General features: G+C 38.4%; 1 protein-coding gene across 1 annotated transcript; it reads left to right on the top strand.

The window, feature by feature from the left end:
- The first annotated feature begins 9,309 nt into the window (after positions 1–9,309).
- On the top strand, positions 9,310–10,057 carry atoh1c (atonal bHLH transcription factor 1c). Its single transcript, XM_056234504.1, has one exon. The coding sequence runs from the start codon at positions 9,314–9,316 to the stop codon at positions 9,929–9,931; it is 618 nt and encodes a 205-aa protein (XP_056090479.1). The 5' UTR covers positions 9,310–9,313; the 3' UTR covers positions 9,932–10,057.
- Positions 10,058–18,589: the final 8,532 nt, after the last annotated feature.

The raw sequence follows: 18,589 nt of genomic DNA, 5'->3' as shown, positions 1-18,589 counted from the left end.
GTGCCAGGAAAACATCCCCCACACCATTACACCACCACCACCAGCCTGCACAGTGGTAACAAGGCATGATGGTTCCATGTTCTCATTCTGTTTACGCCAAATTCTGACTCTAACATCTGAATGTCTCAACAGAAATCGAGACTCATCAGACCAGGCAACATTTTTCCAGTCTTCAACTGTTCAATTTTGGTGAGCTCTTGCAAATTGTAGCCTCTTTTTCCTATTTGTAGTGGAGATGAGTGGTACCCGGTGGAGTCTTCTGCTGTTGTAGCCCATCCGCCTCAAGGTTGTGCGTGTTGTGGCTTCACAAATGCTTTGCTGCATACCTCGGTTGTAACGAGTGGTTATTTCAGTCACTGTTGCCCTTCTATCAGCTCGAACCAGTCTGGCCATTCTCCTCTGACCTCTGGCATCAACAAGGCATTTCCGCCCACAGAACTGCCGCTCACTGGATGTTTTTTCTTTTTCGGACCATTCTCTGTAAACCCTAGAGATGGTTGTGCGTGAAAATCCCAGTAGATTAGCAGTTTCTGAAATACTCAGACCAGCCCTTCTGGCACCAACAATCATGCCACGTTCAAAGTCACTCAAATCACCTTTCTTCCCCATACTGATGCTCGGTTTGAACTGCAGGAGATTGTCTTGACCATGTCTACATGCCTAAATGCACTGAGTTGCCGCCATGTGATTGGCTGCTTAGAAATTAAGTGTTAACGAGCAGTTGGACAGGTGTACCTAATAAAGTGGCCGGTGAGTGTATATATATGTTAGCTAAAAGAGAAAGATGATATTTAGCTGCACATTGGGACCAATTTTGTATTTACCAGCAGATTTACATGATTTCCATTACACGAGAGTAATGTTACACCTCATGCTGATTTGTACTCGGCTTTTGCTAAGATAAGCACAAACTAAGACGTAGCTTTTAAGTAACCTATGCTTCTCTCTCCATCTCTCCATCTATTTACGCTTCTTTCCATATGGTGATGTGAATCTCCTTCTGTCCGGCGTTAACGGCTGCAGTATACTTGGCGTGCCAGTACACACAACGGCTGCAACTACAGTGTGGTCTCCCCACTTCCACTGGATAAACCTGGACTCTCCATCCTCGCTGTTCTGCTTCATTGGCCAGATGAGCATACCGCAGTTTCTTCCTCTCATATGCCTCATCTACAGCATCCTCCCATGGCACGGTTAACTCTATCAGTTGAACAATGTGTGCTGATCCAGACCACGAAACAATATCTGGTCGGAGGTTAGTGGTGGCAATCAAGATCAGCCAGCATTTTCCAGTCCCTAGCAGCTTCCAGCTGTCCTGGGCGAGAATTGGTTTTAACACCTTTTCTTCGTGGTTGCTCGCCTGGGCGGAGGAATATTGTCTTCTGTGTGTAATGTTTTGCTAGAACAGGTGGCAACGTATTGGTCATGCTGCGCTTGCCTTCCAATGCTAAAGCCAAACATCGCAGTACTTGGTCATGGCGCCAAGTAAACCGACCTTGGCTAAGAGCCACCTTACATCCTGTCAAAATATGCCTTAATGTGGCAGGTGATGAACACAAAGGACAAGAGGGATCCTCTCCTACCCAGAGGTTTAGGTTCTGTGGTGATGGGAGAACATCATATGTTGACCTGATAAGGAAACTGATCCTACTCTCTTCCATTGACCAAAGGTCTTGCCAGCAGGATGCTTAGAACAGGTCTTGTTCTAAGCATCCTGAGAACCCTGGAATGCCCGCTTTTTGAACTGAAGTGTCAATGAAGCCATTAATTAAATAGGTAGGTGGACAATCTCTGAGCAATAATGCTGAAGAAAATCTTATCTTCAACGTTTATAATAGTGTAACGTAATAGCGAAATAGGACGAAACTGACTGATGCTTGTAGCATCTTTTTCTTTAGGTATAAAGACTCCACCTGCTCTGCGCCATGCTCTAGGTACAACCTGTTTTTCCCATGCCACTTTTATCAATTTCCACAGAATTCGTAGAACTCCTGAAGCACTCTTGTACACTCTGTACGGAACTCCATTAGGTCCTGGAGATGATGAAGCCCTTGCCTTTCTCACAGCCTTGCTCTACCTCTTTCCACTTAGGTGAACAGACCTCCATTTGGTATTCTGGTGGGTTGATAGGTGGGATGTCTGATGGAATTGACATAGGCTCATGCCTTTTTGCATCTGTATGCGTTTCCTCCAAATATCTCTCTAGCTCAACCCTAGATGCTTTTAAAATGCCATTCTTCTCACTGGTGAATAATTTCTTTACGAATTTGAATGGGTCTTTATAGAAATTAGCCCTCGCACGTTCCTTCTTTTTGTAGTGTTTCCGTAGGCGCTCAGCTCTGCGTAATGTTGCCAGCTTATCTTTTATGGCCCTTTGTAAGAGATTGAGTCCCTCCTTCTGACTTTGTTCTTCTCTTTTCCATTGCTTTCTCAGCTGTCTCCTTTCTCTAACTAACCCTTCAATTTTCTGCTGGCGTCTAGACATTCCAGGAGTAGTTTGTATTTTTTTCCTTCCTTTTTTCCACACCAAACCTCTCACTTCCATATGCATAAATGATGTCCACAAATTTATCCAGCTTCTTTTCAACTGTATCAGTTAATCTTTCCAATGCAAAGCATAGATCTGTGTTTACCGTGTCCCATGCCGTTTTCTCACAAGCTCTTGGCCATCTAACTCCAGGCCTATGCCTGTTGAGGTTCTTTTCTCTCTTATGCTGTTTAGTCTGACCGGGTTCACAAGTATGAATATGTTCATCACTAACTGTGCAAGCCCTCCTCTCCTCTATGACAGGGGTGCTGATATCCTTGCTTCCTGTCGCTGGATTTCATTCGACTGACTTGACTGACTTCGTAAGAAGTACTGATCAATGTGAGGCCCTTGTCCCTTCTCCCTCAAGCATTTCATTTTCCCTTGATGAACCTTCAAACCCCTGACCGTTGTCGCCTTGCTCCAGCCACAGACACAAACTTGGAGTTCAATGACTTTACTAACTGCAGATCATGAACTAGTCTTACTCTCCATACTCATATCCGTTTCCATTCCTAAGTCGTTAACCATGTTGTCCAACATTGAGTCATCTTCCGCCCCCGCTCTCGCAGACTCTAGGGGTATTTTTCTCTTTAATTTCTCAGAAGCCTTGGGCGGGTGTCTCCAGCATCCTGTAAACACGGAGCTGGATACTGCCGACAAGGGTAGCTAACCCTTACCAGCCCCATTGGGGTCTCTTTCCTCCTGTCAGCTGTCTCTCCAGGCTGTCACAAGGTCTTTCCCTTGTTGCCAGCAGCACTATTCAATGCAGTCACTGGACGTATCCAGATCTTCATGATTTCCATTACACGAGAGTAGATGTTAAACCTCATGCTGATTTGTACTCGGCTTTCGTCAAGATAAGCACAAACTAAAATGGTAGCTTTACAGTAACCTATGATTCTCTCTCTCCATCTCTCCATCCATTTACGCTTCATAATAAAATGCGTAACTGCACAGTTACAGTAGACATTTACATTTTTTTCATTTTTTAGGGTTGAAGAGAGACTTGTTGCTGGAAAATGTCTAGCACCTAGAGAGAGAGAACGGCATATTTTTTGTCATATTTTTCTGTCTTTCTGCAATGGAGGCATTTGCATGCTAACACAATAAAACTTGCGCTTCTGTCAGGAAAAAAAAAGGAATGTTTGGCATTGAATAAACAGAAAAAGTGCATTCATAACTTGCAACCCTTCATTAAATAATACGCGTTTTCAGTCAAAGTCCTCCTTCAGACGTTTTGTGAAAATTATCTTACCATATCTGCTTTGCAAAATCTTGCAAATCCAAAAGTGTGTAGGATGACTTTTATACGTTTGCATTGCACTGATAAAAAATAAAATAAAAAAACCCTGCATGACAGGATATTTTTTGGCATAAATATCCAGTGCATGTCAGGGTGTATGCTAAGATTTAATGAATTGTGACAAGTGTCACTTTGCAGCAATATGGGCAGCTCAGGGTTTTGGCTCGTGCGCCCTGCAAAATGTGGCTTCATTGGCACCATGTGAAAAGAAGCCGCAACCATCGATTCATCCTGTGTCACTAATCCCCTCAATGAAAATTCTGTTTCATTCGGGCTGGTTTCGCTCTGACAGGCGTGAATCCACCCCAATTTACCCACTACGTGGGGTTTCCCTGAATGCACCCACCCCACGCTGGTTTGATCTCAGCCCGCGTCCTCGCCTCAATGAGGCGCTTCATTAGCTTTAATATGTGAAGTGTGCCAAGACCTACCCAGCCAAAACACGGGCAGGGCATGAATAGCCCCCTCCTTGAGCAAACTGAATCTTCTTTTGTTGCTCTTGAATATTTCAGTACGTGGTGTGTGTGTGTGTGTTCTCTGCGTAATTGGATTAGAGTTATTGCTGTAGATGTCGCCTGTCAATTAAACCTTTATGAACTGCACTTCATTGCCTGAGAATATTTCATGTACAATGAGCAGATTATACAGTATATGAACAGACAAAGGCTTTAAATTAAACCACTATCGCGCATGCATTATTGCAAAAGTCATTATAAACAATAACCAAGTTTAAATTTATTGTGAGCTAGCTATTTAAAGTATGGAGTAATAGAATTAAACAATTTGTTTTATTTGTTTGGAGCTGATTGTAAATGTGTGTTGTTAGCATCATTACTCTTGTAATTCCAGTTGTGATTGTAAAATGTATGAATGTTATTTAGTTACATGCAAAATATTAAAAGCAAGTGTCATTTAAAAAAAAGAAGAAGATAAAACCATTGATTTTATATACATATAAAATAAAGAACATAGAAGTGATAATACAGCCTACATAGTGATAGTGGTGTGTGTATGTAGGCCTATAGTGCTGTCAATCGATTCATTTTTAATCGGATTTTAATCGCACACTTGTCGTGAAACTAAGCATACGACATTTATCTTGTTTAACACATTCATTTTGTCATAATTTGCTATAGTAAACGTATTGCAAAGTAAACAATAAGATTGAAGGGCGATTCTCACAAAACTATTTTCTGCAAGCTTCAAGGACCCTTAGGGACTCCAAAAGGACACCAAATATTATTAGCCTAGTCCATATAATTCTATTATCTAATAAATGTATGCACAATTCACAGTGTATGCCTATGTGTGCAATGCAACAACAAATAGCTTGTTTTCATTTTAGACGAGTCAAGCTGCGATATCGAACAGGACCACATGGAAGCGCCAAAAAACTCCTAAATCAACCGTCTTGACCTGACTGCATAAACCTACGATTACTAAACACAGCAACGTACACATGACAAATCAAACATTATCCTGAGCAGAGTTTCCGCTAGAAAAAAATGGTGCCGGTCAAAGTGACCGGCAGAGGTTTCGTTTAACGGACATTTTGATGATATGCCGGTCAAATATCGCCTCTTAATTAGTCAAGTTGAGGAAAACTGGAGGCAGGCTATGTAACTTAAAAAATTACATAATCAGGCCGTATAGAATGCAACATTATTATTAGTCTGACTTTCAAATAGACGAAAACAACATGAACGTCCGATTGGCGTCAATTAACACCAATTGTTTTTTACTATGGTTTCACACACATTCACTTTTTGAAACATTGAGGCACGGATGTACCTAATACAAATAAATAACTAGCTAACTAGTTAACATCTCCAGTAAACTAGCAGATCATTCATTTAGTACGCTATTAAATAAGAGATCTAGCGCTAAAATCAGTTGTTTTTTAAATCAAGCTGAGCGCAATCTTCACTCGGACGCGCGTTTCAATCTATCGCCGTTGCGGAGACTCTACACAGGCGAAGCACTGCTACTTGGGCGCAGAGATATCACGCAACACCTGAAATAAAGCTTGCCACAAAGAACCGGCGAAAGTAATGATTATGCATGAAACATTTAAATTGTTGATAAATTGATAAAGTTGACGATGCAGACTCGCCATCTTCGCAGTAGTGAACGCGCATAGAGAGAGAAATGCTCACTTCACATGAATAAATTCTTATTTTTTAATCCAGGCAAATTTGTTGATGAAACATTGACTAAAATGAAGATACAATTTATACAAAACGAAATAAACTTTAAAGAAAGGCTTTCTACAAAACAAAACTAAATAAGTGGTCAAAATCATGTCTGACCAATTCCAAATGTTTTCCGATATATAGGCCTATTGGTCATCTTATGATCCTACCTTACTCATCTCATGCGGTTCCCTTTTCATATAGCCTAATCAACATAGATGATATAAAAAAATAATAACATTATATTATTTATAAAAATGAAACGTATATTTAAGTTTTTTAACTTATAATAAGCGTCGCACACCGCTCCGCTTTGCTCACATGCTCCGGTGTGTAGTCTAATGCATGTGTGCGTGCATGTTGTGGAGGGGTGAGATTTTCGAATCAACCCAACGATCTTCGAATATTATTTTTGCTTGAAAATTTCGTTTTGTATAAATTGTATATTAATTTTTATCAATGTTTCATCAACAAATTTGCCTGGATTATTAAATAAGAAGCAAATATAGTGGACAATATAGGCTAATCAGGACACGGAGGCGTCGGCGCGAGCACACTTCTCTCTATAGGCGCGTTCACTAGCCTACTGCGAAGATGGCGAGTCTGCATCGTCAACTTTATCAATTTATCAACTTTATCAATAATATCAATGGACCTGGCCATATTTGAAACGTCTCACTCAATCGTTCGTTGTTTAGGTCTATATTACAGCCGTTCAAGGCGTGCGCTTTATTTGAAATGCGCATGCCATGTTGTTTAATAACTTTCAAACGGTAGAGCCTGTTCCTTTATAACATAGCCAAAGGTCGGTGTATTTTTTCTTTATACATTTTAGGCTTATTCTCAAATTCATATTGTGTTAGGGGGGCGGGATTATTACGCAATTTTAATCGGACAATTTGACCGGAGAGATTTAATTTTGTCGGACATTTCATTTTTTTCCCGGCCAATGTCCGGTAATTACCGGACAACGGAAACCCTGAGAGTGTGTGTGGAAACAACGCAAATCTGCTGAAATGTCTCTGTACATAATGCAGCGTGCGATCAGTGAGCCAGAGCCGTTACATACACGGTTACCAGACTCTCACGAGCTTACTGTATGAACAATGTACGTCACCAAAATTGCGCTCTTCAGAAACAATCACAGAATATGACAGAGCTCGTGTTTTAAGGCACCATACAATGTGAGGCTAGCCTGGATGCCAGCCCGAACCCCGCCCACAACATTTTTTGATCGGGAAGTTCGGTCTGGACTCGCTCCATTGAGGAGTAATTATGATCGGTTCAGAAATCGTCGGGCCAATCAAATTGCCAGGGCGGGCTTTATACGATGATGGACAGATGATCTGCAGGGACGTAATCATCACGTTATCAAAGAGCGCTTGGGTTGAACTGGTTTCCCTCAGAGATGACTGCAGCTGGAGAACTGAGATGTAGAGATTCCGCTATCGAGTCCGTTGTAAAAGAAATCAACAGCGCATTAATTTTAAAAGACGAACATAGAACTGCAATCAAGGCATTTGTCGATCGGAAAGATGTGTTTGCCGTCCTTCCTATGGGATTCGGCAAAAGTTTAATTTATCAGCTGGCTCCGATGGTAACTAAGAAGATGGGACGCAATGAAAACCCTGTGGTCGTTTTGGTTTCTCCTTTGGTCGCACTCATAGAGGGCCAAGTAAAAGAAGCAACACTCGTTATTTTACTTCTTCCAGCGTGCGTGCATTTGAGTTCTGTAGTTGACAACTGTGCTATGCAAAGTAGTTGACTTACTGCGTTGCTCTCATTGGTTGTAGGTCTATCCAATTGAGTGCAGAGTTTTTTTTTTTTCCTGGTTCGGTTAAGACACGCCTCATAATCAAAGCCCTATGGAGCAGTATCAGACTCACATTCTGACAAGAATATGAGTATGACGAAGTCAGGCTAATGTGAGGCTCTATTCTTGCTGATATCTCGAGATTCTCTGGCCTTCTTTACATTAGCGCTGTTTTGGACTGATGTTTGAATGAACTGGTTTGAATAAATTATGAAAAAATAATGGATCACTGAAAACTTTTCCATAGTTTAACGGCTTAAAATCAGAAAATACAGTGGATAAACAAAAGAAACAAGAGGACAAAACCAAATACTGAAGGCTTAAATTCGTTTTTTTGTTATAGTAGTTGTTCATGTATTAGTTTTTGAAACAAGTAAAATCAGTTTAACCCAAACTTTACAGCAAAACCTCTACTATCTTTGACAAAATACCTTCTGTGTTTCTCTACAGTTTTCCCTATCGTTAAAGTTACATTATTAACAAGTGACATTACATTGTTACCTTACGACACAAACTGTCATTACCGCAGCAATGGTTTATTTTAATTATTTATCATATTTATATGAAAAAATGATTTTAACACTTTAGTAGAGATGATTTACACATTACAATGACAATATTTTTCATAAAAAGCTAAATATGTTATCTTTGGCGTGTATGAAAAAAAGCGTCAAAATGTTAAAGAATATCATAAAATTCCGTAATTTTAAATGACTTTTTTTATAAAATGGACAAATCTTGAAAGTAACTATGTAAATGTATAATTTTTTTTATAGAAAATAAAAAAGTAAAGTGTATAAAATTAACGTTATAGTAATTTTACTGTAAGGACATTTTGTAAGAAAAGATAAAAAAAAAAATAAACATGTTAGTTTTAAAGTCTTAATCTCAGTTTTATATGTATTAGAGACTGCGATGGGTAAAATTCATAGGAATTCATTGGTGTTGATTTTTTTTTTTAATTTGGGAGTCAAAAGTGCCCTTAGTTTCAGAAACACCCATAGAAGACATTCTTATATTTCCAGTTTGGGTTTCTAATGATCTTAAAAACCTCTCAAGGTAAAAGACTGTGTTTTACTTTAATTTATATATATAATATATATATGCGTTGTACTGAACTGTGAAAAAAAAAGCAGCCAGCAAGTTTCATTTGTGTTATTTCAGTTTTGAAGGATGTACTAACACTCTAAAATGTGTACATCTAAATAAAATGAGGTGCATTCGTTTATTGATATTTGTGTAGCTGTTGAGCAGCAGTTATCTGCTTACCTCAGTGTCAGGAGGCCCGTCAGAGATCACTCACACGCATCTAATCCACTTTTGATGAACTGGGTTAATAGACTCCCTGTGGTCATTATCAAAGAGACTCATTTCTATTCATTTCTCAGCACACACGACCCTCACACACCCGCCTCTCCTCAATAAATACAGCTCTTCCGTGCTCTGGAGACACAGTTCATCCTCAAGCGTTCAGCATGCCCCGTCCAGACGGCTCTTACGCGCAGCTCATTTGGAAAGAGGCAGAGAAAGCCCATTTTGACCCTTATCCCGAAGCGGTTGGCTGGAGGGAGGAGAGGGATCAGGGCAGGGCGAGCTGTGACCCGTGCGCTCTCGTCCAACTCCGGCTGTCCGGACTCTCATATCCCCGCGAAAACCAGAGCGCGATCGCCCGAGCCCGGAGACGTCGCAGACTGGCTGCTAACGCCCGTGAGAGGAGGAGGATGCTGGGCTTGAATGTGGCCTTCGACCGCCTGAGGAGCGTCATTCCTAACGTGGAGAGCGACAGGAAGCTTTCCAAGTCTGAGACGCTTCAGATGGCGCAGATCTACATCAGTACTCTGAGCGAGCTGCTGGAGGAAAGAGACTGCGACCCGGAATTCAGTTACCCAGCGTTAACCATGGCCGTGCAGGATCAGGTCATTGCGAAGGGTTCAACGGACACTGAAGAGACCAAACCAGAGCAGAAAACGGTTCCTGCCTGTAGGATAAGATCATATGCTGGGAATCTCAGGCGGCCCACTTGCTGTGACCCCAAAACACCAGAACTCTTAGTGGACTCTCACTATCTGGAGAGGAGCAATGGAGCAAAATAACATTGTCAGTGTTTTTTATTTGCATTAAACATCATTGTTTGTTAGACATTTTTTAGTAAAATATAAATATTCTGTAATTAATGATATATTTCTCCTTTTGTGTTATACAAATAAATATTTTCAGAGGAAAAAGTTTGTCTTTTGCTCTTGAGTTCACAATACATTTGTTAAATAATAGATTTAGTACCAGTTAGGGCTGTCACGATGTTAGATTTCCCATATGGAAAAGGTTTGCTAAAAACACCTGTGATTCTTATATGTTCCAACAGAATATTGTAAGGGACATATATGCTGCAAAATCCACATATATAAATTGCATAATATTAATGTATTTTTAATTATATAGGTCATATACTGTATGTCCTACGTACAAAAGCCATATAGATTTTCTTGATGTAAAAACGTAGGAAAATAATTTAATATTCATGTCCAGCATAAATCTTAAAGTATTAAAGTATTAGCTCACTTTCAAACTCACCCTGATGTCATCCAAGATATCCATGTCTCTCTTTCTTAAATTTTTATACACAGAATGGACTTCAATGGCAACCAACTATTCAAATGTTCAAAGAAGTTTCAAAAGTTTCAAATGTATATATATATATATATATATATATATATATATATATATATTTATTTTTTAGAAAATTACCGATCGTTTCACTAGATAAGACCCTTATTTCTCGACTGGGATCGTGTCGAGACTTTGAAGCTACATTGAGACGGACATTTGAACCTTCTGTGAACATTTGAATATTTGGTTACCATTGAAGTCCATTCTGTGTAGAAAAATCCTGGAATGGTTTCCTCAAAAACCTTAATTTATTTTCTACTGAAGATAGAAAGACATGGATATCACATCAGGGTGAGTAAATTATCAGAATTAATTTTTATTTTTTTTGTTTTGAAAGTGAACTAATAAAACACAGTGCAGTTTACCAATCAGTGTAAGGCTGCAGTTCACTCATGCTCTTGCTCTTATCTTGTGGAGCCCTAAGAGGAGCCCTATGCCTAGTCAATCATGGTCATACTGTATAATCAACATTAGATGAAACACAATATTTAAAACTACACACACACAAGCACACATTTTAATTACAAAAATGATTTATTAGAGTGTATTCAAGATACAGTTATATATTTTACATATCAATATTTTTTTATTTTAAATTCTGCATCACCAGATTTCATTTTCATTTGTGACAATTTCTCTAAACTTTATCACAGTACTAAGATAGTATACTATTCTTAACCTACAAACATAAAACTTTCCTTAATGTCGAAGTGATTCTTATGCATATCACCACCAGAGTTCATGTCACATATACAAAAATATATTCCAGCCAATTTTCAAAATTTTATTCACTGTTCTAGAAATATTTGACTCAACTTTGTTAATTTGCCGCACCCTCTGATCTAAATAACACTGTGATGAGTCACATCCGGGACATTTACGCGCTGAGCGCGACGAAACGAGCTGAGACTTTTTTCACAGACGCCATTTTCTTTGATTCGCAATGCAAGGCATACGACGAGGGGAAACGCATGGATTAAGTGTTTTATCGCATTTATATATGCATTTTATAACGTCTTATTGTTTTCTAACAATGTGTATGTGCTGTGCACGGCTAAACCGCTCTCAGGGGGGCATTTCCGTTGACGCACGATGCAGATCAGACCAGGATGGGTTTGCTTTTTGACAGGAAAACGGCGAAAGTAAGTGTTTTATCTAATTTACAATATGTATTTTATAATATATTGATTTATAGCGATATTTAAATGCTTTGCGCGCTTAAACGAGCCGAAACTTTTCTCAAAGGCGACCCCAAAAGGCGTGCACCTGAGACCCGCAGTGACGGATTGATTGACAGCTACTGTCAGACTCTAAAATGGAGAGTGACTGGAGTGACGCAAGTAGCTTTGCAACAGAGCGGTCATTTGAAGTCGAGGACTTTTCTCCCCCAGCTTCACCTGAAGTGGAGGAGGGTGAATTGTCTGTGGACACAGGGCCATATCAATTCGAGCCGCTGGCTCAAACTGCGGTCTTAACTCCCGCATCGCGATCGGCATCTCATCTGAGTTTTGTCGAGTTGATGTCAATAGCGATAAATCTACGCTAACTTGAAGCTATCCTAACTAATGCAATACTATACTACTAACTAACTATGCTTCTAACAATACTACACTAACAACTATGCTAATTAACTACATAGGCTACACGAAATAATCTAAATAACTATATAAATGCTATGCTAAATAGATGCTAAAACACTCTATCCTGATCGTTTTAAATACTCGCAATTCCAGCTCCTGACTCACAGTGGTTTTGACGAAACAAGATGGTTTTTATACTGCCAAGGGCGTGGTAGCTCGTACCAAGGGCGTGGTGAGCTGGAACCTGCTTACGTCACCAACAACCGCTTGCGCCACGAACCACCGCAAACATCCAATAGGAAAATTCAACTGAATCAAAAATTCAAATTCAAATCTGAGAGCTTCCTGCTCCTCCATTGACAGTCTATGCAACTACCACTTTCAAGCCCTATAAAGGTACATCATTATGCTGCGTTCACACCAGACGCGAATAGCTCGTCAAATTCGCGCCTACCGCGTCTAGTTATACGCTTGATGTTAGATGTTTGAACTTTTTCCAACATAAACTTGCTGTATTTATAAAACACAAATTGTATTAATTGTAATCGGTCTGATTTTGTGTTGTGTTGTCTAGAGAACCAGCACTCCAGGATTTTTCGAGAAAGTTGGATTTGCGCAGCCATTCCTGCTCTATGAAACTCTACTGTTAGCAACTGGACACAACTGATCCACTCGTATCCTGCGACTGATCCACTCGCATCCTGCAACTGATCTTCATCTGCTGAATGTTGTTGACTCGAGCACTGCTGTGTTGCAGAGTCGAAGGTACTGAATCAACTTCACTGACACAGGACTCACATTCACTGACATGTTCAGGATTTGAAGTATTACAGACCATTTGATATGCAGCTTTCATATAATTCTGATGACAGAAATGCCTATAGTGTGCATTCATTGTTTATTTTAAAGGTTAACCTATGATGTAAAGGGGCTTGTTCGTTAATAAAATAAATTGTTTGTTAAAACCACTGTTTGCATTTTGCCTTTATTTTTTACTTTACAATGAACAGAATTCTGCTATAATCCCAGACTAAGGTTACAATTTAACTTTCTGGATTGTTTTGAAATAAAGTTTTGAAAGAGTAATATAGAGTGATGTGTTTATTCAAAGTGAATTTATTCTTTTCAGATTAAATGATTTGTCAGTTTATTTTACAGTTCTTTAAAGTAGGTAATGCAGAACCCTAATAAGAAAAACTGGTAACTCCTTTAGTGTTGTTTTTCTTTGTAAAAGGTGTTCTATCAACACCAGGATGGTGTAATACTCGACTCCTAAGGCTGAGAAGAATTCCATGATGAGTGATTTTCATCTTCTTTTAAAGTGTTAGGTCGACACCAGAACAGTGTAGAATTGTAACTCTGCCAGTGTTTGCTACAAAGCTGCACCCAGCTCTGCAACAGTGTTGTTGTTCTCTGCATTGGTGGTCATATTTTACTCTTAGTGTTCATATTGTAACACTGTGTCAGTGTTGCGAGAGGAAACACTTTTGAAAGTGTTGAGATTTCCAGATTTAAAATTTACTGTCCAAATCCTGAAGGAAAATGACCAGTCCTCATAAAGGTCAGAGATATTTTGACACTACATCCTCCAATAGCTTCTGCACTGTACAATTTCCAAATTTCATATAAGTGATGTTGGTCATCTAAACATGAAATCTGTATGACACACTTTATATAACACGTATAAAAAAATGACACAAAATGTGTATAAATCCTATAGGACTTTAATTTGACTAGCATATGATTCAATATAAGAACGTTAAATGATTTGTATATGAATTTAAGTTATTTTCTACTAATACCATATACGATTGCATATGTTTGTCATGTAAAACTCATATGATTCAATATAAGAACTTTAAATGATTTGTATATGAATATCGGGTGTTTTCTACTAATACCATACACCATTGCATACTTTTGTCATGTACAACTCATATAAGACTTTTAACAGTATTCATATATGACGCAAAAATCCCCTATGAGTTGTATGTGTGCTATTTAGTATGAAAGGGGCCATAATCGGTCTGATTTTGTATAGGACATGTATTGGTCTTACATGAAACACATAAGGTAATTCTGTCCAATTTAAGTAAGGAAGATATATGGTTGCTGTATATGAACCATGCAGGTTTTTTTCATATGGGTTTTCACACCACGGTTATTGTGGCCAAAATAATTCACGATATCGATATATCGCGATATCTATAGAAACCTTGGGGGAAAAAATGTCAAATCAGTCAAATTCATTTTTACTTTATTTAATTTTTCTTTTTTTGCATTTTTACTTCTTGCGTTCTTATATTTGAATGCACATTTTTGTGAAGTAAGACAAGCATGTTAAGTATATCTGGTTTCAGACTGGAGCGAAAACTGTCTGAATGTTTCCTGAAGAACTGAAAAGCTCTTAAACCTATTGTTGCGCCGGTGCAAGTCATGCAGATTTGAACAAAACAAATCAAGTGCAAATACAAAAATAAGACGAGTAAAGAAACCGGGGTAGCCTACTTAATAATCACCCCTTATTTAAACATATGAAAACAAAAACCCGCTGTTAACAGGTTAATGTCACATTTCCCATTCCATTACTAGTAAAATAATCGCAATTTACTCTCTGTAAAATAGCGTAATCCGCAGGGTGATGGACACGGAGATGGGTAAAAAGGTTGGTGGCTAAACATTCTGCAGATTGGGTTTAAGGGGGTCGCATACCGGACGAGAAGCGCAGCTCCGCGCCGCGTCGCGTGTAGCACACCTGACGCGCACTTTCTCAGTTCATGGCTAGCAATATTGTTATGTTTAAGGACATTATGAAATTAAGATCATGTCTGTACTATGTTATGATTGTATTGTACAATTAAATACAATCGTTGCTAAGTCTGCAGTCTGAACACTTTACCTCAGTCAGAGCGCATCCGTTTACTGAATGATTTGAGAATCTCACCTGAAAATCCGAGCCATTGCTGGGCTTCGCGGACAGACGCCGAATGGTGCCGGTGGTGTGTGTAAACTCCTAGAACATAATGTGTTCGAATTTTAAAGAATTCTCTGCGCTTCTCGTCCGGTGTGCGACCCCCTTTAAAGTGCTGTTTTCTTTGAAGCCGAAGAACTCCCATACCAGAGTGGCTGCGCGGGCGCGCGCTGGGTCTTCTGGTCAAGTAGAGGTCTCTGCGGAACAACAAGAAGGTGTTTCCCAATTAATGGGCGTTTTCAAACCGGTCTAGGCATTTTCCAACCATCCAATCATAACCGTACGGATTCGGAAGCCCTTTCAGAAGCGGAAATTTTATTATAGCACTTTCAGAAGCGGAAATGCGTTATTATTATTTCTCGGGTTTTTTCTTGATTTTTACTATTATGTCTATATCGCGACAACATTTGATTTATGTAAAAAATAAAATACAGGCTACAACTACCTATTTTCTTTAAAAAGGAATTCTTTCATAAGATATAAAAAGGAATTCTTTCATAAGATAGTTATACAAGATCTGTATCTTATAACATAACGGGAAATTTGGTTTATGAAAGAATTCCTTTTTAAAGAAAATAAGTAGCTGGATTTTATTTTGACATAAATGTTGTCGCAATGTATATGTAAATGTTGTTATAGCCTGTGAGTGTGTATTATATTTTATAATATTCTCTCCTACCTACATGCAATTTTTCTCTAAATGTAAACCTTAAAAGGTAAAAGTATTAAAAATTACTTTATTACTCAACTATTTATAATTACATTAGTTTTATTTTCGTTTTGTGTGTGTGTGAACAACACAACATAAATCAAGTTGTAACGGTGATTAACAAGGAAAAATTCAATTTCCAATAAAGTTACCAAATCCTACTGTAAAGCAATGGTGAAAATTATTGTATTGGTCTTTCTCACCTGTATTTTTCAAAATATATTTATATGTAATGACTGATATTTAAGTGATATTTGTAGCTTACATTAAATGATATATAAAGTAAAACGTATTGACCTTTAAATTAAGGTAAAATGTGTTTACTTAGAATAATGACTCTGAAAACTTTAAACATTAGCATCACTTTATTGACCGTATAGATACTGTAACCAATATGATGAAAAACTGTATTGATAAATGCAGCATTCTCTATTTAATGTAATAGTAAAAAAGAGAGCATCCAATCCAATCAAATAAAATAAGCAATAAATGTGGCAAGTTCAAACATGAGGAACACATTGCATGAAACATTAGATGCTTCCTCCACAGCCACATAGAAACAGTCTCCGCAGTATCCTGGGGAGTCATCAGAGCCATAGAACCCCTGCAACACACCTCTTTGCCCTCTTCCTCTGTAGCCTTCGCCACAGTCTTTGTATGTAGTATCAAAATGGAGACATCTGGATAGACTGTATGGAACCCTGTACAGGTTTCTGACATTTTCACTGAATGCCTTCCAGTTCACGACACCTAAAAAAAAAAGTTGTCAGCTGACCTCATCATTGTCTTAATATTCAACCATACATAACTGAGAAAAACAGAGAGAGCTGTGATTAACCAAACAGTGACACTAATAAAACTTACTGTCCAACCACCGAAAGTGAGCCTCTCGGCGGAAACTTTCCATGCTCACAATGCTGTTGAAGCACCTGCAGGTGAGGGCAAGGGAGCCAATTGCAACATCACCATCTTGAAGCACAACCTCCAGTAAGATTTCACGAAGGACCAGCGGAGGAAGCTATACATGAACAAAACATAATCTGAACTTCTTGTGGTTATAATGATTCCCTTGCATTTTATAAATTGAGTAATAACAAATACATGCCTCCTGTATGTTCAGGGGTTGGTCAACAGTTGCCACTATGAAGGGACAAATGAAGAACATCAGTAAATAACAGTCAACATTTACTATAAATAATAGAGCACCTCAAACAAAATAAATCATACCAGTTTTGTGTGGCTTGTCAGTCCGCCTTCTCTTTCTTTGCTGGATTTCCATGACCGATCTTGATAAATTTATGACATAAAAACACATTAATAATACAGTATATCAAGTTTCATTGATCAGGTGCTGCTGGGGCCAGCGAAGGAGTTTGTTGTGGTGGATCAGGTGCTGCTGGGGCCTTATTTTATGCCCAGCTATATGGGCCACTATTTGATGATAATGTCTGGGTTTACATATTTGAGATGTGCAGAAGGGGCATGTGAATAAATTAGTATCTGCAAGGTAGCGCTGTGGTTGAGGCTCTTGTCCTCTCCGCTGAATTGTGATGTGGTGAATAGACAACAATTTCATCCATTTTAATTTAACAAGTTTCCTCCACTGTACATAATTATGTTAGTCTATAGGTTTGACTACACATGTGAGGTATTAATGCCTGCACTGATATAATGAAGAGTGTTGAACATTGACTAGTGAGCTGATCTCACAGCTAAAAAAGGTCAAATCATGTTTCTATTTAAATCTAGGTGTCTGCAGAGGTTTTTGTTAGGGTTATGAGATATAATATAAATAACAGAAAAATTATAAATATTACATTAAAATTGATATTAAAAATAATAAACTTAACAAGCAATGCTTTTTCAGCTTTTCTTGTTTTCTTACAGCGCACCTCACACTCAAACACCATTTCTTATATGAAGGGAGTGGGTTCTGGACTGAATGAAAACGTAATTTATCCACAAAAAAAAATTAATCGTTTTTAATCATTTTTAATTAGACAGAATTTGCAGTTAGATTAATGTGCACAACACTTTCCTTAAAATGTATTTATAGTTATTTATTTTTTTATTATTGTATTTATAGAACATATTAGTAGGCTACCTATATCCCCTGGTTTCACAAACAATTTTAAAGCCTAGTCCTAGACCAAATAAGTCTGAGCTGTTCCAACTGAAATACACTTGCACTGACTGATCTTAAAATATATCAGTGTCTTTGTTTTGTCTCAAGATGAACACCAGTAATGTTTTTTTTTTTCTAAGCATGTTTATGAAAATTATTTAAATGTCCTAATTGAACTATGGACTAATCCTGGTTTAGGCTAAACCCTGTCCCTGTCTGTGAAACCGGGCCATAATTCGGTGGAATAGCCCACTAATATTTGTTTACAACTATTGTTTTCTAGTCTGACAAGCTAACGTTAACTATTTTTTTATATTAAAATACACCGACAGTAAGCAAACTACCACTATCAACACTAAAGTAACAAACGCATGCACCAAAAAGTTAGCGAATGTTTGCTAATAGTGGTTAGCGATAGATTGTAAGTGGCAGACCTCTTGGAGCTTTTCTTAATCGTGTTGCAAGCAAGTTTACACAAACTAATTAGCGTTAACTGACGTAAAATGAGAATTTACACAAATCCACTTACATCCATATGCAGGACAGGTGACCTCTCTCCTCATTTCACCCATAGACTGTACCGTTTTCTCGCTATCACTAATATCTGAATATCTGATGGGGAAAGCGTATTCAAGTATCACCCACTCAAGTTTTAGCAAACCAGGCAGAGAGATTGTAAAACGCCTACCTGGTTGTAAA

The sequence above is a fragment of the Rhinichthys klamathensis genome, unplaced genomic scaffold (assembly GCF_029890125.1).
Source record: "Rhinichthys klamathensis goyatoka isolate OS25496 unplaced genomic scaffold, OSU_Roscu_1.1 h1tg000396l_1, whole genome shotgun sequence".
NCBI classification, from domain to species: domain Eukaryota; kingdom Metazoa; phylum Chordata; class Actinopteri; order Cypriniformes; family Leuciscidae; genus Rhinichthys; species Rhinichthys klamathensis.
The sequence above is the reverse complement of the archived record's forward strand: the minus strand, read 5'-3'. Positions and strand labels throughout refer to the sequence as shown.